General features: G+C 40.1%; 2 protein-coding genes across 6 annotated transcripts in view; both read left to right on the forward strand.

Moving 5' to 3' along the window:
• LOC139379034 (protein phosphatase 3 catalytic subunit alpha) overlaps positions 1-8,912 on the forward strand; it is a 136,041-nt gene extending 127,129 nt beyond the window's left edge. For 2 of the 4 annotated variants that reach the window (XM_071121759.1, XM_071121760.1), the window contains 2 exons: positions 3,478-3,507; positions 6,848-7,254. In XM_071121759.1, coding sequence (XP_070977860.1) covers positions 3,478-3,507; positions 6,848-7,038 — 221 coding nt within the window. In that variant the 3' untranslated portion in view covers positions 7,039-7,254. Of the gene's footprint in view, positions 1-3,477; positions 3,508-6,847 lie in introns of all 4 variants that reach the window. The other 2 variants (XM_071121761.1, XM_071121762.1) reach the window with 2 other exon arrangements.
• An 8,146-nt stretch (positions 8,913-17,058) lies between these two features.
• LOC139379002 (mucin-21-like) lies at positions 17,059-26,931 on the forward strand. 2 transcript variants are annotated; one of them, XM_071121705.1, is made up of 10 exons: positions 17,061-17,244; positions 19,534-19,698; positions 20,031-20,150; positions 20,529-20,618; positions 20,745-20,765; positions 20,871-20,915; positions 21,917-22,018; positions 22,126-22,150; positions 22,550-22,632; positions 25,274-26,931. In XM_071121705.1, the coding sequence occupies exons 1-10, from the start codon at positions 17,181-17,183 to the stop codon at positions 25,285-25,287; spliced, it is 729 nt and encodes a 242-aa protein (XP_070977806.1). In that variant the 5' UTR covers positions 17,061-17,180; the 3' UTR covers positions 25,288-26,931. The 2 variants fall into 2 exon arrangements, with proteins under 2 accessions (XP_070977807.1, XP_070977806.1); XM_071121706.1 differs by lacking the exons at positions 20,529-20,618; positions 20,745-20,765 and having other exon boundaries at positions 17,059-17,244.
• Positions 26,932-27,340: the final 409 nt, after the last annotated feature.

Genomic DNA, 27,340 nt, shown 5'->3' on the forward strand with positions numbered 1-27,340 from the left:
GATTATTTTGTTTTTAAAAAACAACAGTGAGTGATTGTAATCTGACTAAAGGCCAAAATAATATTTATGAAGGCCAGAATATAGCCCTGCTAATAGCCATAATGACGCTGTACATCGTGACCATGTGTGTTTAAAAGAGTATTTGCCTTCATTTGACAATTTTGTTCCAATATTTCTGTAATTCCTTGATATTTATTCCCATAGTAATTCGTTATGGATCCATAACTAAATATTTTATTAACGAAAGCATAAAGATGCTGATGAAGAAATACAGTACTGCACAGTATATGCTTTAATAAAGCATTTAAAGCATTTTGAAGATATAAGCCACCTACATTTGTTTATTAGGCTACTGTGCAGTCTGACAAGTAAACATAGCCAGCAATACATAATGTAGTAAACATGGGAAAGTGCTTAATTCCTTACATAAGGGAGAGCAGGCCATGTCCAGACTTTCTCGGTGACTTCAAGTACCTTCAATAATGGCTGTACTAGAGAGCGGGGTTCAATTCCCCGACAGGGAGGAAGGAGTAGGCTGTACTTGTAAATAAGAATTTGTTCTTAACTGATTCCGTATGTGTTATTTCATAGCTGTGATGTCTTCACTATTATTCTACAATGTAGAAAATAGTAAAAATAAAGAAAATACCTGGAACGAGTAGGTGTGTCTAACCTTTTGATTGGTATTTGCTTAATTCATTTGATTAATATTATGGTGTTTCTATTCCAAGGAAAACGAAAAACTCTCTGGGTTTCCGTTAGGATGGAACGGAAAATATGGCGCTGGACAACTTGTCAGTCGGCAGTATAGTACTGGGCTATTTAGCTACAGAATCCCCATGTCGTGCAGGCAGGGCACGTGGGAGACCGGGGTTCAATTCCCCGACGGGGAGGAAGGAGTAGACTGTCCTTGTAAATAAGAATTTGTTCTTAACTGACTTCCCTAGTTAAATAAGGTTTACATTAAGAGCATAACATTTCTGCATCCTCATTTTTTTATTCAAGTCTAACCAATACCCAAACGGAGATTAAGTGAAAATAAAAATCTCATTGATTTATCAAGACCAGTCCCCATGCTTCTCTGAGCTGTGTGAAACGGTGCTAAATTAGTTGTAGGCTTTTGCTTCTAACTTCAATATGCTCTTTAAATAAATAAGACTACGGTAGGCCTACAGTATGTTGAAAAATATAACTCTATATATATAATATAATATAATTCTATAATTCAGTGATATTTATTCCCATAGTAATTCGTTATGGATCCATAACTAAATAAACATTGGCATTTTGAAAGAGTCTTTTTTTCATTCTTTTATTAATGAAAGCATAAAGATGCCATTATTAGTTAGAACATGCAGACTGGTACTAAGAACAGGACCGCGGGAATGTTTCCCTAGTCAGCGCCATTATTAGTGCAATGCCCCTTAAATATTTTGGAGATTATTTCATTTTCAAATAACGTAAAATGAGTGAGAGAAAGGCAGAGAAAAAGGCCATTTTTGAACATGGGGTGAGACATTGTTACTAATTTGTAAATAAAGCCAGTTTGTTATTTAGAATTATTTATTTCTGTTTTTAGAGGGAGAAAAACCAAAAACCTACAGTCATCTCATGGGTCTCCCAGTTGAGCCCGGCACATGTATTGAACCTGTAACAACACAGCTTGCACTGCTACAGTATGCAGTGTCTCAGACCGTTGCACCACTCAGGCGCTGTACAATGTGACCGGTCAGGAGTGGCCTACAGTACTACAGTAAGAGAAAAATAATCCTAACAAAATAAAATAATAAAAACCTTAGTGTAGCAACAGTTTTAGTTAGTAATACTGAAGTCGTGCACAATTATCAGTTTCTATTTAGGTTTATGTCGCCCATTCATCGTTAGTTAGAGACACAGTAGGACCCAAAAACATAATCAGTGCTCTAACTCCCCCTTGCGCTGGTCTGGAGCAATGAAGTGGTGACGCAGGGTACCGTACTAAACCACAAATGACCTCTAAGTCCCACGGCGTAAGCTAGCAACTTTTAAAAGAGGAATCACTGTAGGCCTACAGAGTATTGTTTTCTAACCTTCACTACTCTCATCTGACACTCTATTTCTGGGTTCACTATTTCTGGGTTCACTTTTCCTGAAGTTGACCACAGAAATTCTACATGTTTGCCCTCTAACCAGTAGTCTATATTTCTATCTCAAACACACGCACACACCGATGCATATACCGCTATTGTTGATTCGGACTGCATAGGAGCAACCATGTAATTCCCAGTGAGGCAACGATGGGCCAAAGCCATCCAATGGAGAGGCAGCAGCGAAGAGGAGCCATTTTGGGAGGCAGAGTGACGTTCGAGAGATTTTCTGTCGCGGCATTGGTAGAATCACAGCTCACCATAGGCTCCTATTGTTCAGACAGTCTGCAATGTGCTTCTACTGCAATGTTGTGCAATCCATCAACCACTTAATTTCATTTGGACCTCCTTATAACTTACCTGTGTGTGTACGTCTCTCCTGTGTATTATGTACTGTGTTATAACTCAATAGCAACACACACCTGTTCAAGTGTAGAGCTGTAGCCGCTGAGTATTTGTTTATTTGCAGTGCAACTCGTACCCATTTATTTGTCTGTTTGTGCACCACCTGACTACAGAGTCATTTCTGTATTTCTGGTGATAAGTATTGCTATAAAACAGAAGGATTTGTACGGTAAGTGGTAAGTGTATCAAAGTCCTGCAAATTTTAAACAAATCTTTTGACGGTTCATATCAGAAGACGTGGCGGCGCTACAGTTCTAGATAGCTGTTTCCGAGAACATTTGAAGAGTTCTTCACCTTTTTATTTTCTTTTACTTGGTCTCGGTTGTTCAGTTGCAGCCGCATTCTTGACTTTGGCAGAGTTGTCTCTGTTTTCACTCACACGTCCTTATGTACTGTACCCCAACCCCAACACCCGTCATGTCACCCCTGTCCAATTGTGTAGTTTGTTGAGTGAAGATACGTCAGACATCCACTGTTCCCCTTTGATTATCACTATTGTAACCCACTCCAGTCCTACTTGTCACGGTGTCCCCCTTCCAGACGTCCATTGTCTATATTCGTCCAGCACCGCTTCTTGTCCCTTTGTCAAACACGGGTGACGTTTTTTACAAAGCTCAAAATACCGGCACACCACACATTTGTCTACAATGGGTATTTGACTGGCTCCATTCCGTCTATCCCCTTTCTTGTTTCCAGCCCCCTTCCTCCTTTGTCCGTCTTAACACACCCGCCTAGTCCCTCCTCCTCCTCCTCCTCCTCCCCTGTTTTTGCTTCCATCCATGTGTTGCCTCTGTCCCAAAAACACGGAGAGTTTTTTTTAACATTGTTGTCTTTGCATTGGCTCTCTCTTTTTGCTGCTCATTGACCGGTTGGGAAAACCAAATGAATTCCTCGCTGCTCACCTTCCTTCTCATTCGTTTTGCAACCCCCGTCTTCTTCTCTTCAGCTACTATTGAGGCTATTGAGGCCGATGAAGGTAAATAGGCCGGCAGCCCTCTCTGTTGCTTCTTATCGCAATAGACATGGGAGTTTTCATCCTTTTTGCCGTAGCTTGTTACAGAGTGTGTTGGGTGTTTGGTCTAACAAATTGTGACACAATAATTTACCAAAACCAAACCAAAAAAATGACAAATAAATATACGGGGGGAGTACAAAAAAGCGACATTTGTTTTAAAGGGGAACAAAGTTCATATCAGTCAGGTGGTGAGACATTAAGTGCATGACTTTTCTTTAAACCTGCAAGGATATACAGTAGCCCCCCTTCCCCTCCCTCCCTCTCACAAAGTTTTTAGTTTAGGGCTGGATTCAATCTGTAGCGTAGAAGATCTGTGTTGTAGCGTGATTGACATTTAAAGGCAATGCTATCATGTTCGCCGAGACTGCATTCACGGTAAATTCTGCATATGTCTGCTCTATTGGAAATGACCTATGAATTTTAAACCGCGCTAAAACGCAGATCTTCCGCGCTACGGACTGAATTGAGTCTTGGTCCCCTCCACTAAATAGTGCCCAATCATAAGTTTCTATTAAAAAAAAACACCAACCAAGGATATTATGGCACACCTGCATCTTCACACCCCATGCCATTGCACCCACTCACCCACCGACTCAGTCTTGCCATTCGATTTTCCCCTTTGAAACAACATGCAGTTGTGCTTTGTTTTTTCACTAATATACAGTACAATAGTACTGTTCGATAGAAACAAATCGGAACAAAATGTGCTTTTCCAACAGAAGCTTTGAAAGCCAAATTGGACTTTAACTCCAGAAGCAAATTGTCAAACAAACCCACGCAACAAAGAACAACCTCAACTACGCAGTAAATAGCGGTTTGTTGGCTAGCTGCTATTTACGTTGGAATTGTTCAGCGACTCCTCTTGAGCACCCCCTAGAGGATTACGTGCATCAGTCCCAAGACTCTTTTTGCCTCTTTTTTCTTGTGGTTCCTCTGTGTCTTGTTCTCTTTGTTGAGCTGCTAATAACCTGTGACTGGCCTGTGCTATGCAGCAACACAACTACAAGTCCCATCAGCCCCCTCTCTCTACACCCATAATTCCATAATATGGGTAATTCCTCCAAAATGGTGCCCCCTGATCCAAAAAAAGGATCTCTTGAAAATGTAGCTGCCCACAACCACTATACCCCCCTTGTCCCTTATTTGTAATTTGCTGCATGTTCTGAGCAGGCTTAACAAGTGATTAGCACCAAGTACCTCTGTAGTAGTGTCTATCAGAGAAGGCTGGTGGGAGGAGCTATAGGACGATGGGCTCATTGTAACGGTTGGAATGGTATCAATGGAACGGAGTCAAACACGTCGTTACCATGTGTTTCATGTGTTTAGTACCATTCCATTGATTCCATTCCAGACATTACAATGAGCCCGTCCTCCTATAGCTCCTTCCACCAGCCTCCTCTGGTGTCTATGTATGTGAGCGTAGTCTTTTTGTGGTATACTGTATGTTTCAGTCTAGTGGGCCCCACTCTCTATTTTCCTTTTCTTTTTTTACTTTTTCCATTTCCTTTTGTTTTGTTTGTATAGTACAGTGGTGGGGAGGTCTGGTCCTGGGGATCCTCAGGTGTTTTATTCGTGCCCTTATTCAATATGCACTCCGTTATCTTTAGGTTTATTTTAAGAGAGAGCATCAGCTGCAACATTGTTGTTTTTACTGTTTTACACTATTTCCTTCCGCATTACACTACATTCACGTTCACATTGAATAAGTTGCACATTTATTTTCCCCATGTCATTGTCAAAATGCTTAATTCCATCTCATAATTGACTTGCACACTTTTCTGTTTGAGTCAATTATGTGATTTATCAGTAGTGTTTTTTTACTTTTTGTAAATCTGTCCTTGATTGACAGGCAATGGCACCTATTGTCCTCCAGCACCAGACACTCACCTATAGTTCAGTCGGATTATGTATTCCTTTTGTCAATCGGGTTATATCATTGAGATATTATGGTAATTGGTGTTGGTATTGTGTTGTAATTTATTCGAATGAATTGTTCATATTGATTGTATTATAGTTCTCTGCTGTCTTCAAAAGGCAGAATGAACTACATAGGATATGTTATTCATCATTTACAAGGGCAGCAGGTAGCCTAGTGGTTAGAGCATTGGGCCAGTAACCGAAAGGTTGCTGGTTTGAATACCTGAGCCAACAAGGTGAACAATCCGCCGATGTGCCCTTGAGCAAGGCACTTAACCCTCATTTGCTCCAGGGGTGCCGTAAATACGGTGGCCGACCCTGTAAAACAACACATTTAACTGCACCTATACATTATATGTGAAAGTAAAATATAATTTATTAACCTAAGTTAAATTTCTCAGCAGAAATAAGTTAGATTTACACTGAGTGTACAAAACATTAAAAACACCTGCTCTATATAGACATAGACTGACCAGGTATATCCAGGTGAAAGCTATGATCCCTTACGGATGGATGTCACTTGTTGAATCCACTTCAAATCAGTGTAGATGAAGGCGAGGAGACAGGTTAAAGAAGGATGTTTAAGCCTTGAAACAATGGATTGTGTATGTGTGTAATTCAGAGGGTGAATGAGCAAGTCAAAAGATTTAACCCTTTAAACAGGGTATGGTAGTATGTGCCAGGCGCACCATTTGTATAAAGAACTGCAACACTGCTGGGTTTTTCACACTCAACAGTTTCTCATGTGTATCAAGAATGGTCCACCACACAAAGGACATCCAGCCAACTTGACACAACTCTGGGAAGCATTGGAGTCAACATGGGCCAGCATCCCTGTGGAACGCTTTCGACACCTTGTAGAGTCCATGCCCCGATGAATTTAGGCTGTTCTAAGAGCAAAAGGGAGGGGGAGGTGCAACTCAATATTAGGAAGGTGTTCCTAATGTTTGGTATATTCAGTGTACACACACTCAGCTTGCATTCATACTGTAGTTCTTTCTATGAAAACACTAAGTAGATAAAATAGTATCGAATTTTATTTGATTTTTTCCCACAAATAACTATTTATAATGTTAAAATGGTGTGGTTTCTGTCGGTTGACCCACTAGACCTCTGCTCAGCTACGGACAATCAAGTGACTTTTCCATTCAGTGCAATGGTTTATATAACCAACCAATTCAGAAACAGATTTTCATTCGTTATTCTGTCATCACATAACTTGATTCACAAGTTAAATTCTTGACGCTGAACAAAACATTGATGTGTCTGTGTTTCGGCATGTGAACCAGAAATAACTAACCTCATATTTTATGTGTTCTCTACCTCTAAATCACCCCTCCATCAATTTTCCCCTCATCCCCCACTCCCTCTCTCCATCCTCCAGCCATCAAGGGCTTCTCGCCACAGCACAAAATCACCAGCTTTGAGGAGGCCAAGGGCCTGGACCGCATCAACGAGCGGATGCCCCCGAGGCGGGACGGCCTCCCCTCCGACGCCAGCCTCAACTCCCTTAACAAGGCTCTGTCCTCGGAGACCAATGGCACGGACGCCAAGGACAGCAGCAACATCCAGTGAAGGGGCACACTCCACCGCAGCGGGTGGTGGTGGCAGCCTGTGGCGACCAGGGTGGGGTGTTATACCACCATCCTCCTCGTCGCAGTCTGCCACAGGGCGGAATAGAGGAGAGAGCAGGGTGGAGGAGAAAAGGGAGGGATGAGATCAGGAATGCGCTTACAGGAAGTGGTGCTCACAGGAAGTGGCGCTCGCAACAACCGCAGGAGAGACTGTAGTCTTTGGGTATGCCTTTAAAAAAAATAACTTGTAGAAACGACAAAGTTTTTCGCATTGTTCACTCTTTTGGGCCCTTGGCCTCCTCGAAGCTGGTGATGACGTGCTTGATTCTGTACTTCAGTACAAGAGAGACAGACTGAGAGACCAAGAGAAAGAGATCCTAAAGGAGATGTTTTATGAAAGCCCCTCACTCATTTTACTGCAGGGCTCTCCAACCCTGTTCCTGGAGAATTACGCTCCTCTAGGTTTTCGCTACAACCCCAGTTGTATCTCACCTGATTCAGCTCATCAACCAGCTAATTATTAGAATCAGGTGCGCTAGATTAGGGTTTGAGTAAAAACCAACAGGACTGTAGCTCTCCAGGAACAGGGTTGGAGAGCCCTGTTCTACTGGATATGAAAATGTTGTGTAACTTCTTACTAACTATTGTACGTTTACAAAATACAGCACTAAAAAGGACAGAACATTAAAAAAATGTTTTTAACATAAGGGTGTACAAACTAAGTAAAGAATATTTATTGATAACTTTTTTTGCTACTCTTATAAAATAGCTCTCAGATAAATTAGGCAGTCTTAAAAAGAATGTTGCAACCTTGTTGAAATGCCAAACATTTTAAAGTTTTATGGTTTTGTACAGATTATGCTTACCCCAGGTTCATTTGGTGTGTGCTTTTGACCCGGATTTCTGTATTATGGCTAATTATTACCTTGGTGATGAATATCTATTTTTGGGGAAATTTCACAACTGGAATTTACATTTATCTATAATTTGCAAATATAAAAAAAATGTTTTTGGGGATAGAGTTTTTATTGTGTCTTGCTGGAATTCTGTGAATGTTAATTTCTCTTTTTAAAGTATTGCGAACAAAGTAAGCGTAAAGAACCGATATTGTGTAAAAAAAGACCAACTAAAAGTGTCTGCCTATGCATGTTTTATAAACTCAAACAAAGGAAATTGATAAATTAATTGAATACCTTGGCTGCCGGGGCCTGTTTTGAAATGTAGTGCGTTTAGTGAACATATACTGGCATTCATTAAATTACATCATGATAATGCTTTTTCCCTCAACTTCTTTTAAAATTGATGCATTTGATTATCTGACATGGAGGAGGGATCATATTTTTAACATGCGCTTGTAAGTGCACACAGTCAAATTTAGTATGTTTGACCATTCTTGTGAGGTTTGTGGTTACATGTGGAACTCAAAATGCATGATAGCTGTTAATGTCATATAACGGTTAAGACAGTCGTTCTGTTTTGTACACGTGCCACAGAAAGTGTCATTTGATTATTAGGATTATTGTTATTATTTGGAACTCTGCTTTGTATATCAATAAAACTAAAAACTCCATGACCTTTAAAAAAAAAATATATATATATATATATATATATATATATATGCCCAAGTATTTCACTACATGACATGAAGCTTTGCTTTTGTAATTTAACTTTGAAACAGTTGGCAGATGAAGCATGCACACGCAACTATGAAAAAGTATTTTATATTACTGTTCAATAAAAAATGTGCATGAATTTCAACTTAACGAAACAGTTTTTTTGTGTGTGATATAGCCAGAATTTCCTCTTCTCAGATTGAAAGTCTGCGAACTGAAAATCAATGTAAACATATTAAATAAAAATGTATTGCATTCTAAATATTTACTCTTCTGGATATTTTTGCATGATGACTGTGAGTGATGACACAGCATTCGCCAAAACATTCATAATGAGCTCTTCATAAATTATTATTTATATCATAATATTTATTTCATAAATTGGATTTCACCGCTGTTTCCCAACAAGTATGTATCTCTCTTCAAAAGGTGAGGACACAACAGTTCACAAGACTGAATCCAAACATTACATTGTTGATCTTATGTGCATTTTACATTTACTATACTTTTCGCCGAATTTGTTGATAACGAAATCTTAAAATACTCTGGATACATTTAGTAACAAAATAAGAATATTCCTGAAAAATGTGGGGTAGGTGCAACATAAGACAAAAATTACAAGGGTTTGAGAGAGAGGACTAACTAAAAGTGTGAACAGTTCCTAAGTAATTCCAATGCACTTTTATGACTCCAAGAAGAGTTTTCAACTATAAGGTGCTTTTTTGAGCTCTCCTAGCTGTGCCGTTGAGGTAGTAAAGCAATCACGCTTGTAGTTTTGTTTTTAACACAACCCTGCACCCCACCCCCCATCCACCTATCAAGAATCTGATTAAACAGCATGATCATTACACATGTGTGTAATGCTGGGGACAATAAATGGCCACTCTAAAATGTGCAGTTATTGCACACAAATACAATGCCACAGATGTCTCATGTTTTGAGAGAGCGTGCAATTGGCATGCTGACTGCAGGAATGTCCACCTGAGCTGTTGCGAGATAATTGAATGTTAATTTCTCTACCATAAGCCACCTCCAACATTGTTTTAGTGACTTTGGCAGTACATTCTACCAGCCTCACAACCACAGACCACGTGCTATCATGCCAGCCCAGGACCACCACATCTGGCTTCTTCATCAGCCACCCAGACAGCTGAGGAGTATTTCTGTCTGTAACAAAGCCCTTTTGTGGGGAAAACTCTGATTTGCTGAACTTTGTTCCCCAGTGGGTGGGCCTATGCCCTCCCAGGCCCACCCGTGACAGCGCCTCTGTCCAGTCATGTGAAATCCATAGATTAGGGCTTAATTTATTCATTTCTATTAACTGATTTCCTTATATGAACTGTAACTCAGTCAAATCATTGAAATTGTTGCATGTTCCGTTTATATTTTTGTTCAGTATAAAAGATAACAAAAACGATTTATCCCAATCAATGCAGTTTTAAGAAAATACCTAAAAAAAAGTAAGAAATAATTCAATAGCAGCAGTAAAATAACAATAGTGAGGCTATATACAGGGGTTACCGGTACAGAGTCAATGCGCGGAGGCACCGGTTAGTCAAGGTAGTTGAGGTAATATGTACATGTAGGTAGAGTTATTAAAGTGACTATGCATAGATAATAACAGAGAGTAGCAGCAGCGTAGAAGAGGTGGGGGGGCGATGCAAATAGTCTGGGTAGCCATTTAATTAGATGTTCAGGAATCTTATGGCTTGGAGGTAGAAGCTGTTTAGAAGCCGCTTGGACCTAGACTTGGTGCTCCGGTACCACTTGCCGTGCGGTAGCAGAAAGAACAGTCTATAACTAGGGTGGCTGGAATCTTTGACAATTTTTAGGGCCTTCCTCTGATACCGCCTTTAATCTAAATAAGATGTGGGTGTCCATGGTACTGATTTTTCTGTGTGTGTGCGTGTGTGCATGTTGACTCACCCTACTTGTAGAGGAACGCCAATGCCATCCTCCTCTCTTTCATGTTGTCTAAACAGTCTATGACTGTCATACATTACACGCTTTTATATTTTGTTGTCCTAGGCTACCTAGCTAAAATACTTGCTCACTAAACTAACTTCCTTTCATGGGCAATTAAATGCCAGGCCAGCTAGTTAACATTAGCATAATACAACATCTTACATGTTACATTAATACATCTTACATTAATACATGTTGAATTTTCATTCTCTCAGGCACAATGAATGTATGAATTTGTTGTTGGATCAGAATCACCGTTATAATCATTGGCCAGTACCGAGAATTAAGTAAAACCACAAGTCCAAATCCCTATCTCCGTTGTTGGCTAATTTAGGAAAGGGATGATTTTAGCTAGCTAGCTAACCAGCGGAGGACAACAACATAACACAAATGCAACAATTCAAGTTTTTTTCTGTCAACAATCTCATTTGACTTGTGATCTGATTGGTCTGAAGCCAAATCCAAACTGCCTTCCCTTTCACTTTATTTTGTGCTCCAGGACCATTCACAGCTGAGCTCACTCAGTTTAGCTCAATGCTGATTGGCTATTATTTTATACTTTTTTTATCAAGGAAGGCCAAATGCTCTCTGGCTTCCCTTGCATTCAATGCTACAGGCGGCAACAATGTCAAACTCTTTTTGACCAGACAGCATCAGATAGATGGCCTACACATACAGAGACAGAGGGGTGCGGTTTTGCTCACTCGAATGCTTTCTCTTGCGAATTCAAGGAAATTGATGAAACACAGAGCGATAAAAGATCTATTATTTTGTATGTATTTTTTCCTTGGTACATTTTTGGGAGAAGCCTGGCTTCCCTTGGAACCCATGAATACACGCCACAGGTCAGGTCGGCATCATTTGAGACCTTATTCTAATTGCCAAGCTAAGTTATAAAATTGTACAGTGTTAGGCTTTCACAATGCAATTCAGGGAAACAGATCATTTTGGTGACCATAGAAAGGAGTCATGAGTGCATTCAGGTGCGTGTCCTATGCAAATGTTCTTCCCAATAGACATAGGTTAATTCTGTTCAGAACAACCATTGGTATGACGCCATGTCATCTTGTAACTACATCAAACATAGTGATCATAAACGTCGACACTGTATATGACATGAGTTTTATGAAATGGAAATGTGAAATGGATATAAAGTCAAATAAAGGTTACATTTAAATAACATTTTAATAAAAAATGCATATTTGGACTCACGGGTGTTTGGCCTGCTTATATGACATCAAAGCGGTATTTATTATAATCATCAACATCTCATCTTTCAAAATACATAGAGTCCTCTTAAAACTTCTTATGGTTGAGATCCCGCTAACGGGATCGATATGACAACAGCCAGTGAAAGTGCAGGGCGCCAAATTCAAACAACAGAAATCTCATAATTAAAATTCCTCAAACATACAAGTATTTTACACCATATTAAAGATACACTTCTTGTTAATCCCACCACAGTGTCCGATTTCAAATAGGCTTTACGGCGAAATCACCAAAAACAATTATGTTAGGTGAGTGCCTATTCACAGAAAAACCCTGCCATTTTTCCAGCCAAAGAGAGGAGTCACAAAAAGCAGAAATAGAGATAAATTAATCACTAACCTTTAATGATCTTCATCAGATGACACTCATAGGACTTCATGTTACACAATACATACATGTTTTGTTCGATAAAGTTAATATTTATATCCAAAAATCTTGATTAAAATACAAGTGTTATATATGGAACTTTAGATAAACTTCTCCTTAATGCAACCGCTGTGTCAGATTTCAAAAAAACTTTACGGAAAAAGCATACCATGCAATAATCTGAGTACAGAGCTCAGAGACCAAAACAAGCCAAACAGATATCCGCCATGTTGTGTAGTCAATAGAAGTCAGAAATAGCATTATAAATATTCACTTATCTTTGATGATCTTCATCAGAATGCACTCCCAGTAATCCCAGTTCCACAATAAATGTTTGATGTATTCGATAAAGTTCATAATTTATGTCCAAATACCTCCTTTTGTTAGCGCGCTTGGTAAACAAATCCAAACTCACGACGCGTGTGTGCAAGTCCAGCGGAAAGTACGGACGAAAAGTCCAAAAAGTTATATTACAGGTCGTAGAAACATGTCGAACGAAGTATAGAATCAATCTTTAGAATGTTTTTAACATAAATCTTCAATAATGTTCCAACCGGAGAATTCCTTTGTCTGTACAAATGCAATGGAACAGAGCTAACTATCACGTTATCGCGCGAGACTGAGCTCGTGGCTCTCTGGCAGACCTCTTGACTCATTCCCCTCTCATTCGCCCCTCCTTCACAGTAGAAGCATCAAACAAGGTTCTAAAGACTGTTGACATCTAGTGGAAGCCTTAGGAAGTGCAATATGACGAAAGTATCTTCGATAGGCAATGAGTTGAAAATCTACAAACCTCAGATTTCCCACTTCCTGGTTTGATTTCTTCTCAGGTTTTTGCCTGCCATATGAGTTCTGTTATACTCACAGACATCATTCAAATAGTTTTAGAAACTTCAGAATGTTTTCTATCCAAATATACTAATATGCATATCTTAGCTTCTGGGACTGAGTAGCAGGCAGTTTACTCTGGGCACCTCTGGGCACCTTATTCATCCAAGCTACTCAATACTGCCTCCAGCCATAAGAAGTTCATTTACAGCATTTTCTTCACTCAAGTTCAGAACGGCTGACAGTCAAAACCCATACAGCGCTGTGAAGCGCATAGCCAGAGGTCTGACATCATGTATAGCGTGTTACTGTACAGCCACAGTGCTCCAATTTAGGCACTTATCAGTGGCCAAATCTGCCATTTTCAACCTGTACACAAGTACGAGTGTAAAGGGCTACAGCAATGTCTTAGCAGGCCAACTTTAAGGTGAGTAATGAACAGGTTATTTCAACAAGGGAATGTGGCCTTGACCGGTAATAAATAAGTGCACGGGAAATTAGGACTTGGCAGCACCAAGTAGAAAAGGTGTTTACTTTGGAGCACATTATGAACGTCTTTGATTAAAGTAGGAAAACATTAGGTGGAGTATCAAAACACCTTTGTGTGTGTGGATGTGAATGTTTAATTATTTTGCTATTAAAGGGGTTACATAAGTGTGGTTCATTGCAAATATAATGCCCTTAATGAATCCGTTAGGAGGTATTATACAAAGTAACTTTATACACAACCTTTACCCAGTGTTATGCATCCAGTCCCCACTGAATGATGTGGGGAAATGTGACACTAACCCTTTTCCCAGAGAAAGCCTGTTCCTTTGGGAAGATGTGTAATGCCTGGGATGCTTTAGATATTTCCTTAACACACACATTCCCACCCTAATTCTGACCTTTGATCAATGGCTGTATTCCCACAGAGCAAAGTAAAATTACAATAGGGCCAGTCCCTTTACTTTTCTCTGAATTCCCCTTATTGTGATAAGAGCCATTCTGGGAATAGAAATCCAAGAAATTGCTAGATAGAACATGCCAGGAAACAGATTGTTATGCAATGGACCATAATAATAATAGTAACAACAATGATAATGGTCATTGATAGTAATTCGTCAAAATATTGAAGCTCGGTTAATTCAATAAATTATACTGTATGTTGAGCAATGTTAGCTTTTTAAAGCCACACTCTGTAAGATGTGCATATCATCAAGAAGAAGGCAATCAACATTGAGCTTTGGTGGGGCTCTGACAGTGTCACTTACAAGTCTGAGGTAAAGCTGTAGCCAGATTTTGAGTCCCTCCCAATGGCCCTTGTCAGATGTGTTCAGTACGTGAGTCACAATGCACACTGGAAGGAAGCGGGTTCTAACATCCTGTTTAGGGATAGCATTATAAATAAATGTTTTATTGTCACATACGCCGGATAGGTGCAGTGAAATGTGTTATTTTCCAGGGTCAGCGATAGTAGTACACCACCCCTGGATTAAATTAGGGTTAAGTACCTTGCTCAAGGGCACATCGATAGATTTTTCACCTTGGGTATTCAAACTAGCGACCTTTCAGTTACTGGCCCAACGCGCTAACCGCTAGGCTACATACACTACATGCATTCTTCATAAGAGTGAAGTGAATGTCACCCTCAATACAAATACAATTACATTCCCAAGCAAACAGTATAAGGTCATCTGCGTGCGTGACACTCTTCTGAAAACAAAGAAGAATGGAAAACAGCATCAATAATATTCGATCTGCTTCGCACTCTTCCGCTTCTTGCATTTCTTCAACAATGAGCTGACTTCACGAATCCCATCGAAAAAATGAATCACTTGTGTATTTGAATATATGAAACATGCCGTTGTTCACTGCCCATCAAAGAATGAGATCCCTTCACAAAGAGATGTGCTGTCTCTGCTCCTACTTTGTATTTGTCAAATAATAAGTTAAAATTATCATATTGATGGCTTTAAGTTGCTACAGGTCATGGCGCTGAGCTGTAGCCTATTAGGCATTGTTGCAATAGAGTATTAGGTGATCTCTATAGTGCAATACATTTTGACAGTCATTTTGACATTTACCTTTTTATTTTATTTTTTTACATGTAACACTTGACACAAAACTTTGACACTTAGTACCTTAAATTGATTTATCAAACAATATTGACTACATTTCATTGGAATTGATTACATTTTCATTGCAATTATAGTTTACATAATAATATGATTACATAATACACCTAATAATTGTTTTAGGTGTATTTTGGAGTTATGGGAAAAATTTACAGTACCAGTCAAAAGTTTGGACACACCTTCTCATTCAAGGGTTTTTGTTTATTTGTACTATTTTCTACATTGTAGAATAATAGTGAAGACATCAAAACTATGAAATAACACATGGAATCACATAGTAACCAAAAAATAGTAAAACAAATCAAAATATATTTTAGATTTTAGATTCTTCAAAGTAGCCACCCTTTGCCTTGATGACAGCTTTGCACAATCTTGGTATTCTCTCAACCAGCTTCACCTGGAATGCTTTTCCAACAGTCTTGAAGGAGTTCCCACATATTCTGAGCACTTGTTGGCTGCTTTTCCTTCACTCTGAGGTCCGACTCATCCCTGACCATCTCAATCGGGTTTAGGTTGGGTGATTGTGGAGGCCAGGTCATCTGATGTAGCACTCCATCACTCTCCTTCTTGGTCAAATAGCCCTTACACCTTACACATCACACCTCCTCCTCCATGCTTCACGGTGGGAACTACACATGCGGAGATCATCTGTTCGCCTACTCTGCATCTCACAGAGTTACGGTGGTTGGAACTTAAAATCTCAAATTTGGACTGGTCTAATGTCCGTTTCTTGGCCCAAGCAAGTCTCTTCTTCTTGTTGGTGTCCGTTAGTGGGGGTTTCTTTGCAGCAATTCAACCATGAAGGCCTGATTCACACAGTCTCTTCTGAACAGTTGATGTTGAGATGTGTCTCTTACTTGAACTCTGTGAAGCATTTATTTGGGCTGCAATTTGTGAGGCTGGTAACTCTAATGAACGTATCCTCTGCAGCAGAGATAACTCTGGGTCTTCCTTTCCTGTGGCAGTCCACATGAGAGCCACTTTCATCATAGCGTTTTTGCGACTGCACTTGAAGAAACTTTCAAAGTTCTTGAAATGTTCCGCATTGACTGCATTGACTTTCTGACTCTGGCCTGGATTACCGACCACGGCCTGCCCTTGACCTGTCTTTATCCTGCATAACTGCCCATTAAAAAAAACTGGAACGAAGACGATGGGGTGTGCCTCTCACCATCTCATTAGAGTTTGGTGCCAAGTCCTAGCTAATAAAATGGTCAAATGAGAGATGCGACTGACCACTATATTGATTTCAATTACCGTTGATCACATAAGTGTAACAAATGTTAGCTTAAATGAGTATGTTTGAAAATGTTGGTGTCTCAAGGGTGAGCTGAACATGTGAAGTTTCAGACAACACTGTTTTCCTGAAAGCCCATCCTGAAGGGCATACTACAAAGCAACGTTGATAAACAACCAGAAATAACTATTGATTTTCTGGTTCATTAAGATAAACTTAAGGTATATGTTGTTGGTTGTTGAGTCAATTAGACCATGCTAATTTCAAGCTTATATTTCTACTAAATAAGCTATTTAAGAATATTAGCCGGTTAACTCCTTGATCCTACTGTACCCTCTGAACTGATACTGTACATGTTTCGGGTCATTCACAGCCCATCCTAGTCAGACACTTACTAAGACTCCTTCACACCAGTACACCACTCCTGCAACGTGAGGGCAGGAAAAAATAAGTCACAGGAGTTGGCGATGGAGTACAAACAGCCTTAAGGGCCGGTGTCCCTATCCAGGCTGGGGCCGGAGAAAGACTTCTCCCACTGCCCGAAGCAGCCTCCCCATCCTCTCCAGCCCCCAACCCTCCGCCCTCGAGGGAAACTCCTCTACTTCCTCCCCTTCTTTAAAGGACGTGCCAAAATAAGCAGCTATGGGCCAGACGATGAACACCTTTTCCACTGGTTGATAGCAGTGGCTCACACAGCTCTGAAGAACCATAAGAAGCAGCCTGGAGGGGAACGCTCAGTAGAACCACCATGGACACCGTTAAGATAGCCTTACTCATCTTCCTTCTAACCTCGCTCCAGCTCCTCACAACAGGTAAGCCAACAGGGATATTTAGACCTGCTTTTGGCAGTCCAAAATGACTACTATGTGGCTTGGATAGGAGAGCGCACAAGGTGACAAAGGATTGTCTCACAGACAGAAATGTCGAATTCAATTCATAATGGGTTTTAAAAGTTACACAGTTACGAAGTGTTTAACACTGTTGGACAGATGCGAGTTTTAGTCAGGCAAAATGGATGCTTGAAAAAATAGGCAAAAAGACTTGCCAGTAGTTGCATTGTATAGTGTTTTATGTTATTTTGTAGAATAATTGCTTTTATTAGCTGTTGTATTTACTTATTGTCTTAATCAGACTTTGTTTGCAAATAAAAAAATCTTGCATATGGACATGTGGTTAATTAAATATCTTATATAATAACACACGAAACACAACTGGCGATCACAATCAAGATATCCAGAACAGTGTGTTTGTGAGTTGAACTAAGAGAGGCTCACACTTTGAAAATTTTTCCAGGGACGTCCAATGATGCCTATGTGCATTTTTCCGTTGGAACGAGCCTGAGATAAGAGCAGCATTGTTTTTTGTTGTTGTCGATTGGAATCTTGTGTAGTGTGTGTCGTCCCGCCCCCCCCCCCCCCCCAAAAAAAAAAAAACTGTATATTATTCTTGTCAGCCACGTGTGGAGGAAGGTACAGCCTCAACCCTTAATAAGGTGCTATGAATGTTAATAAAGTAGCATAACACTTCGGGTTAAGGTGTGTCAAGTATTACCAGGATAACTCAGAGACCTCCCCATGGTACAAGTCGCCCAAGAGAGGCATATGGACATGAAGGTTGACAGGGAGATGCACCAAAGCTGTTGGCAGGACATTGAAACATCCATGTTTTACTAAAAGTCAATTGTAAGACCAGATGCACACCAAAAAATAATATTTATTAGGTGTGTGTGAGGAACACTGTTCAGCACATTGTGTGCTTTACACCTACACTGAGTGTATAAAACATTAAGAACACCTGCTCTTTCCATGACAGACTGACCAGGTGAAAGCTAGGATCCCTTATTGATGTCACTTGTTAAATCCACTTCAATCAGTGTAGATTAAGGAGAAGTGACAAGTTAAATAAGGATTTTTAAGGTTAGAGACAATTGAGACATGGATTGTGTATGTGTGCCATTTAGAGGGTGAATGGGAAAGACAAAATGTTGAAGTGCCTTTGAACAGGGTATGGTAGTATGTGCCAGGCGCACATCCAGCCAACTTGACACAACTCTGGGAAACATTGGAGTCAACATGGGCCAGCATCCCTGTGGAACGCTTTCGGCACCTTGTAGAGTCCATGCCCCGACGAATTAAGGCTGTTCTGATGGAAAAGGGGGGTTGCAACTCAATATTAGGAAGGTATGCTTAAAATGTTACGTACTCTCCGTGTATATTTAAAGTCTCTGCAAGTTCAGTGAATTCATGCAACAAATTCCCTTAAGATTAGCCATCCTTGGCAATCTTTTCATTCGGCATATTGCATCGGACAACACAGATAATAAGACAGGACCTATAGGAATAAAAAACATTGTTTGACGTCCAGGCTGAGACAAATGAATGTGGTTACTTGGGCTTGTGGAAAAAATAAAGAGGGAGTCTCCTGATTTGTTGTTTTGCTTGGAGCATGGGCACAGATCCAGGACCTGCGCTGCCCAGAAAGGTGATTGGAGCTGTAGATAGCCAGTGGGAACCAAACTGCTCCTTCTCTAACAGAGGGTGAGAAATCATTGTCCTGACCATTTCGAAGTGAAATGATCCAATCGGCAGCAAATCTCCTTCCTGCATGAATGTAAACATCTGCAGGAAACACCTAAGCAAAGCCCTAGTGACTACAGTGCAAGCCTCTATGGAGTGGACAGAGACATTTTAGTTTTTTTCCCTTGCAAATATGTCCCACCATAATATATACAAAACTAAATTGATAAAGAGTTCTCTTAGCAAGAAGTATCCGCCTACAATATATTATATTACATCTAAAAAAAAAACGAAACTCACTGAATGATTTAATTGTTTTTGTCTGCCTCTCGTCTGTTGTTCAGATGCTTCTTCTGTTGCCGCACAAAAATCAGCAGAACAGACAGTGATAGTAATTTCGAAAAAATCTCGGGGATTCCTTATTTTCTTTTTTATTACAAACAAAAAAGTAACACTCAAGAGGCTGGTTGCATTTTAAAGTCTGAAAGATTTTCGCATCACATATGTTTATCCTGCTGCTAAGTTTTGTGATTTGAATCTTATTGTACACTACTAAGTTACAACATCTTTAATCCGTCATCACAGAAACTACGACAGTTCCTCTTTCCACTGTAAAGAACCTTGGTGCAAATGTTACTGCAACCAGCGTTACTGCAACCAGCGTTACTGCAGCCAGCGTTACTGCAACCAGCGTTACTCCAGCCAGCGTTACTGCAGCCAGCGTTACTGCAACCAGTGTGACCCCAACCAGTAAGTCAAATAAAAACTTTTCAAAACATGGTCTAATGTTACAATGTTCTAGTTCAAATAAGTGTCAGAACATTAGGACATTGTAACATTAAAAAGTGTTCAATCTTTAGAGATAGGTACAGTATGCTGGTTTAGAAACTGCTGTTAACACAGCATCATAAAATGCATCATACCGGCTGTATTTCTGTATTTTGAAAGTGATATATCTTGTAAACTTGATTGCTGACATGCAAAACATTTTTTGGACTATATCAATAATGGACTAATGAAACAAACACCAAAATATTGTTTTTGTGGTGGAATTTTCCTTTAAGACTGATTTTGCATTCCAGAGAATTCTACCTGGAATTCTACCACAGCGCTTGCTACATCAACAGTAACAGAAAAAACAAAAATGTCATCCTCACCCCAAGTCCCAGTGAATTCCGCATCTCCATATACTAAGGACAATGGTGAGACTTCATAGACATTTCCTTTAAATTGGCTATTGAAATGTAATCTGTCTTCTCTGTAAACTTTATTTTTATGACAGAGGTCCTACATCATACAATAGGTCTGATGTGCTCACATGTGATTGTGCAATAAGCTCTACAGATGTAAAAAAAAAAAACAGATAATAGCCAGGGTTCGAACATATATATACATCATCTCGGAGTGCTGATTTAGGATCAGTCTTGTCTTTCAGGTCCCAATGAATAAGATTACATGGACAGGGAGGACCTGATCCTACTGTAGATCAGCTCTCCTACTCTGACAAGCTTAATACTGGGCCAGATCTTTTAAAATGTTAGACATTTTCTGAACGAGTGCATTCTACCTCGTTCGCACAGGAACACAAGGGACCCAGGCCCCAACAACTGTTACCAAGAGTGACTCACTAAACAAAACCACCATTTCTCACCTTACCAAAAAGCTCTCAGGTAGGAGAAGATTTGTTTACCCTCTCTCAAATCACAATAGAGATAGGCTAGAGGATAGCAAGTACTGCATTGGGTTAATGATACCATGACCCCATAACAATGCTTTGCCATGAATGTTGTCTTCAGGTTCAGAGGATGAAAATACAGGTAAGTCTAAAGCACCATCACTGTCCATCAGTGCACTATTTTGTCTACTACCTGTGTAGGAAGACACGATGGTATAATGATAAAAATGACAATTTTTTCCCCCAGGTCAAGATAGAGTCAAGGACAATAAGAATACGGATCAAGATGTCGGTACGTCCTCTGCTACCATCATCTGTATAGGAATAAACTCACATTGTCACGAATGGTGCTCCATTTTCCTTGCACTGAAAAACACACTGTCCGCAAAATAACCATAACATTTTAAATGGACACATTATCCAGATGACAAGTTACCTACACCATATATACAAAAGTATGTGGACACCCTTTCAAATTAATGGATTCGGCTATTTCAGCCACACCCGTTGCCGACAGGAGTATAAGATCGAGCACACCGCCATGCATTCTCCATAGACAAACATTGGCAGTGGAACGGCCTTAATGAAGAGCTCAGTGACTTTCAATATGGCACCGTCATAGGACACCACCTTTCCAACAAGTCACATTTCTGCCCTGCTTAGAGCTGCCCCGATCAACTGTAAGGGCTGTTGTAGTGAAGCAGCAAAGGGGGGGATCAACTCCATATCAATGCCCATGATTTTGGAATGAGATGTTCGACGAGCAGGTGTCCACATACTTGAGGGCATGTAGGGTATTATGCAACTAGCATCTCCTACTCGTGGTCGTCGAAAGTTCAGTTACCGCATAAATCACACTGCAGAGTATATGGAGTTTTACGTTATGTTATTGTTTTCTACCAGGTCAACAGGCTGGAGGTGAGAGACGGAAACTCCTAAATCAATTAATGTAGCATCTTTATGGACCCATTTACCTCAGCATCTAATGTTCTACCACACCCACCAGAGGGTGCACACACTTCAAATTTGACTGGGTTGTGTGTGTGTGTGTGTGTGTGTGTGTGTGTGTGTGTGTGTGTGTGTGTGTGTGTGTGTGTGTGTGTGTGTGTGTGTGTGTGCGTGCGTGTGCATGTGTGCAAAGTCAATAGTCAAGCCATGTTTGATTACAAATCATCATAAATTGCCTACATTACACATTGTCCCAACAATGGTACTAATCCAACTTCTCATGGGATGTGAAAAACAACAGTTTTGTCTGCCACACTAAAAGATATACCTCCTCTTTGTCTTCAGATAAGAACCTGCTGTGGATTCTTTTGCCAGTCCTGGCACTTGTGGGGGCTGCTGTCGTGGTCCTTCTGAAAAGTAAATGCATGAAGGACCACGATCACACAGGTACTACTCAATGACAGAAACAGCTGTGACTCTACACAGCATTATGTCTACATACTCATTACAAACTAAATAGCACTCATTATTCCATGTTTTTTGTCCCTGAACAGAGATAACTGATAATGGAACAGAAAAGTAAGTATAGTCGTTGTACATAAAGATAGGACTCCATTTGAACAGTTCAATTATAAACTGGGTGTTTCAGGCCCTGAATGCCGATTGGCTGAAAGCTGTGGTATATCAGACCGTATACTACGTGTATGACAGAACATTTATTTTTACCGTTCTAATTACATTGGTAACCAGTTTATAATAGCAACAAGGCACCTCTGGGGTTTGTGGTATATTGCTAATATACCACGGCTAAGGGCTGTATCCAGGCACTCCGCGTTGCGTTGTGCTTAAGAACTGCCCTTAGCCGTGGTATATTGGCCATATGCCACACCCCCTCAGGCCTTATTGTTTAAATATACTGTGATCTTGTCAAAAAATACTATTTTACCACCAATATGCCGTGCTGTCTCCTCTTTGCAGTGCCTCTTTCCAGAGCAGGCCGGACAACGCCAAAGACGGTGTCATGCTTCTCGGGGTGAAGTCTTCAGGTGGTGAAGACAATGGTACGTTTAAACTGTTTACTTACAGTGCCTTGCGAAAGTATTCGGCCCCCTTGAACTTTGCGACCTTTTGCCACATTTCAGGCTTCAAACATAAAGATATAAAACTGTATTTTTTTGTGAAGAATCAACAACAAGTGGGACACAATCATGAATTGGAATGACATTTATTGGATATTTCAAACTTTTTTAACAAATCAAAAACTGAAAAATTGGGCGTGCAAAATTATTCAGCCCCTTTACTTTCAGGGCAGCAAACTCTCTCCAGAAGTTCAGTGAGGATCTCTGAATGATCCAATGTTGACCTAAATGACTAATGATGATAAATACAATCCACCTGTGTGTAATCAAGTCTCCGTATAAATGCACCTGCACTGTGATAGTCTCAGAGGTCCGTTAAAAGCGCAGAGAGCATCATGAAGAACAAGGAACACACCAGGCAGGTCCGAGATACTGTTGTGAAGAAGTTTAAAGCCGGATTTGGATACAAAAAGATTTCCCAAGCTTTAAACATCCCAAGGAGCACTGTGCAAGCGATAATATTGAAATGGAAGGAGTATCAGACCACTGCAAATCTACCAAGACCTGGCCGTCCCTCTAAACTTTCAGCTCATACAAGGAGAAGACTGATCAGAGATGCAGCCAAGAGGCCCATGATCACTCTGGATGAACTGCAGAGATCTACAGCTGAGGTGGGAGACTCTGTCCATAGGACAACAATCAGTCGTATATTGCACAAATCTGGCCTTTATGGAAGAGTGGCAAGAAGAAAGCCATTTCTTAAAGATATCCATAAAAAGTGTTGTTTAAAGTTTGCCACAAGCCACCTGGGAGACACACCAAACATGTGGAAGAAGGTGCTCTGGTCAGATGAAACCAAAATTGAACTTTTTGGCAACAATGCAAAACCTTATGTTTGGCGTAAAAGCAACACAGCTGAACACACCATCCCCACTGTCAAACATGGTGGTGGCAGCATCATGGTTTGGGCCTGCTTTTCTTCAGCAGGGACAGGGAAGATGGTTAAAATTGATGGGAAGATGGATGGAGCCAAATACAGGACCATTCTGGAAGAAAACCTGATGGAGTCTGCAAAAGACCTGAGACTGGGACGGAGATTTGTCTTCCAACAAGACAATGATCCAAAACATAAAGCAAAATCTACAATGGAATGGTTCAAAAATAAACATATCCAGGTGTTAGAATGGCCAAGTCAAAGTCCAGACCTGAATCCAATCGAGAATCTGTGGAAAGAACTGAAAACTGCTGTTCACAAATGCTCTCCATCCAACCTCACTGAGCTCGAGCTGTTTTGCAAGGAGGAATGGGAAAAAAAATTCAGTCTCTCGATGTGCAAAACTGATAGAGACATACCCCAAGCAACTTTCAGCTGTAATCGCAGCAAAAGGTGGCGCTACAAAGTATTACCTTAAGGGGGCTGAATAATTTTGCACGCCCAATTTTTCAGTTTTTGATTTGTTAAAAAAGTTTGAAATATCCAATAAATGTCGTTCCACTTCATGATTGTGTCCCACTTGTTGTTGATTCTTCACAAAAAAATACAGTTTTATATCTTTATGTTTGAAGCCTGAAATGTGGCAAAAGGTGGCAAAGTTCAAGGGGGCCGAATACTTTCGCAAGGCACTGTACTTAGCATCGTCAAACGGTGAGGCTCTGTTATACTGTAAACTTCCAGCAGCTCTGGTGAATGCATAACCAGGCCATTGCAGTAAAGCTTGGCTCGGCTCAGTAGTGTGAAAATATTATAACAAGCAATTAGTCTATTCAGTTCCCACGACTCCTCCCCTTCAAGTGAAGTTAAGACCAGGAGGAACACTTCAATAAAACTTTAAAAAGTTCAAGAGAATCATAGTCTTCTACTTAACTTTCCCAAGTTCTCGCACTCATTTCCACCATCCCTCTACATTACAACTGTTTCATCAGGCGTGGACCTGCAATTATTGCAGTGAAGCCTGGAGCTTTTAATATCTCATTGTGCACATTCAGTAAATGAGCTTGGGCTGCCGAGAACAGGGGAAGGTGTTTCCTGTGATTTCTCATCCCCACCCTTGAAAGACCAGCAGAGGATGAAAGATGGGGACTTCCTCACACAAACACAGATTATTTTGGACGGGCCCTATTGTGTGGCTCCCTGGGCCGGCAAATGTCAATGTGCCCTGGGCAGACCCTGTGTGTAGTTTGCACATCAGGCATAAATAGGCCTACCTCCCCAAATGGGAATTTGGCTTAAAATCCCTACCTTCCTCCCTTTTCACTCTGTTTGCTGGTAAACTCTGATATCTGGACAATAATACAACACTGAACTCTACTGTTCTGTTGAGCAACCACGAAGCAAACACACCAGGGCTGAGTTCAACAGGACGCAACGTTATGGAACATTCAGATAGAAATGTACTATACAGAACAAGGATGCCTCTGTCATTTAAAATAAGGAATCACGCTGTCTCTATTCCTGGCATTTCTATCTGCAACGTTCAACAACGTTTGGCTACTGATCGTGGCTCTGGATATTCCTATTCTAATGCGAGGGATGTTGTAATATAACCACACCTGTCAAATTAGATCCTGGGTTAGGGTTTTATAATACATAACCAGTTTGTTCATTTTGAACTCTCCATTTCAGCTGCTGCAAGATAAAAGGGATGCCATCCCATTCGAAAGGACCAATGGATGAGGACGAGCTCTTACAACCAAAAAATGGTCCAGATCCCTTCACCTTCAACGATCTAAACCTTATGGACTATCTAATACGGCGTCACAGAATCCCAAAAGTTACTAAAGTGGGAACATTTGTATATGGTTTGTGAGTATTGTAGGATATGGGGCTCTTAACGGAACACGTGTCTGTTAGAATATAGCATGTTTTATTATGTACTTCATTGTTTTGTGTATTCCTATTTTGATGGTAATTTAGTCAAGAAGGAATTGTGATTTTAATTTAATCAAGACCAACATCCAGACATTTTAGTCAGGAAAACGATGCTGGATTCTGAATTAACATGAATAAATGAACCCAAATTCTCATTGTCTGAGTGTAAGATGATTGTCTCACCCCTGTATTCAAGATACTGGTTTTGATTTGATTAAATCACCCAAACATGCATGAAATCCAAATGTACTGAACCTGAATTCAACACACAATTCCTCGATTTAAACCAGTTAGTGACCAGTACACATGGTTAACAAGTGTTTGTATGCTTTAAATCGGTTTAAAATAATGATTTAGTTTTTAGTGTAAATGCCAGGATTGTAAAGACGAGCTTTTTTACCAGTATGTTTCCTGCTTTTGAACAAGTTATTTTGTATATTAGCTGTTGCTTGTCAGAAAACTTTTGTCAAATGTTTCCCAAGGAGGGTTGGGTTTGTTTAAATCACAGATGTATGTTTCCCAAGGAGGGTTGGGTTTGTTTAAATCACAGATGTATGTTTCCCAAGGAGGGTTGGGTTTGATTAAATCACAGATGTATGTTTCCTAAGGAGGGTTGGGTTTGTTTAAATCACAAATTTATGTTTCCCAAGGAGGGTTGGGTTTGATTAAATCACAGATGTATGTTTCCCAAGGAGGGTTGGGTTTGTTTAAATCACAGATGTATGTTTCCCAAGGAGGGTTGGGTTTGTTTAAATCACAGATGTATGTTTCCCAAGGAGGGTTGGGTTTGTTTAAATCACAGATGTATGTTTCCCAAGGAGGGTTGGGTTTGTTTAAATCACAGATGTATGTTTCCCAAGGAGGGTTGGGTTTGTTTAAATCACAGATGTATGTTTCCCAAGGAGGGTTGGGTTTGTTTAAATCACAGATGTATGTTTCCCAAGGAGGGTTGGGTTTGTTTAAATCACAGATGAATGTTTCCCAAGGAGGGTTGGGTTTGTTTAAATCACAGATGTATGTTTCCCAAGGCGGGTTGGGTTTGTTTAAATCACAGATGAATGTTTCCCAAGGAGGGTTGGGTTTGTTTAAATCACAGATGAATGTTTCCCAAGGAGGGTTGGGTTTGTTTAAATCACAGATGTATGTTTCCCAAGGAGGGTTGGGTTTGTTTAAATCACAGATGTATGTTTTACAACATTTGGGGTTAAAGCAAATACAATAAATGTGTTTATTTTTTGAAATGGAGCAAATCCATAAGATTTCCCTCTGGTCAACGATTATTTGAATTTCTCAAATACAGAACAGCGCTGTTTTACTGATCAGCATTGGTTGAATATTTGTTGTTTTGCACCCGTAAATACTAACAAAACATTGGCGCCATTATACAATGAATAAAGTTCATGTTGATTTTGGATGTTGACTACACCTGGCTACACAGCATATCTGATTGATTTGAATGTGTTGAGTTATATAGTGCACCATTGGTTCTTAACGGTATGCAAATAAGCAGGCCTTATAAGCATATCGTATTCCCAAATAGTAAACACGTTTTTAATGGACAGCAAAGTCCAGGCCCAGCTGCTCCCATCACTCCTGGAGGGTTTAGTTCCAACCAGGTTGTCTTTCTTTGTCGTCAAACTGCACAGATTATCAGATCTCACAATGATTTGTCTGAGAAACCATTTGAATAGGCTATATTACAGGCTTAGTAATCTTCTGAGATGCGTAGCATCTAGAGCCTACTTGATTCGCCACCTGTACATTTTCTAATTTATCAAAATAAACAACATGGCTAATGTACAGTGCCTTGCGAAAGTATTC

The sequence above is a fragment of the Oncorhynchus clarkii genome, chromosome 21 (assembly GCF_045791955.1).
Source record: "Oncorhynchus clarkii lewisi isolate Uvic-CL-2024 chromosome 21, UVic_Ocla_1.0, whole genome shotgun sequence".
NCBI lineage: Eukaryota > Metazoa > Chordata > Actinopteri > Salmoniformes > Salmonidae > Oncorhynchus > Oncorhynchus clarkii.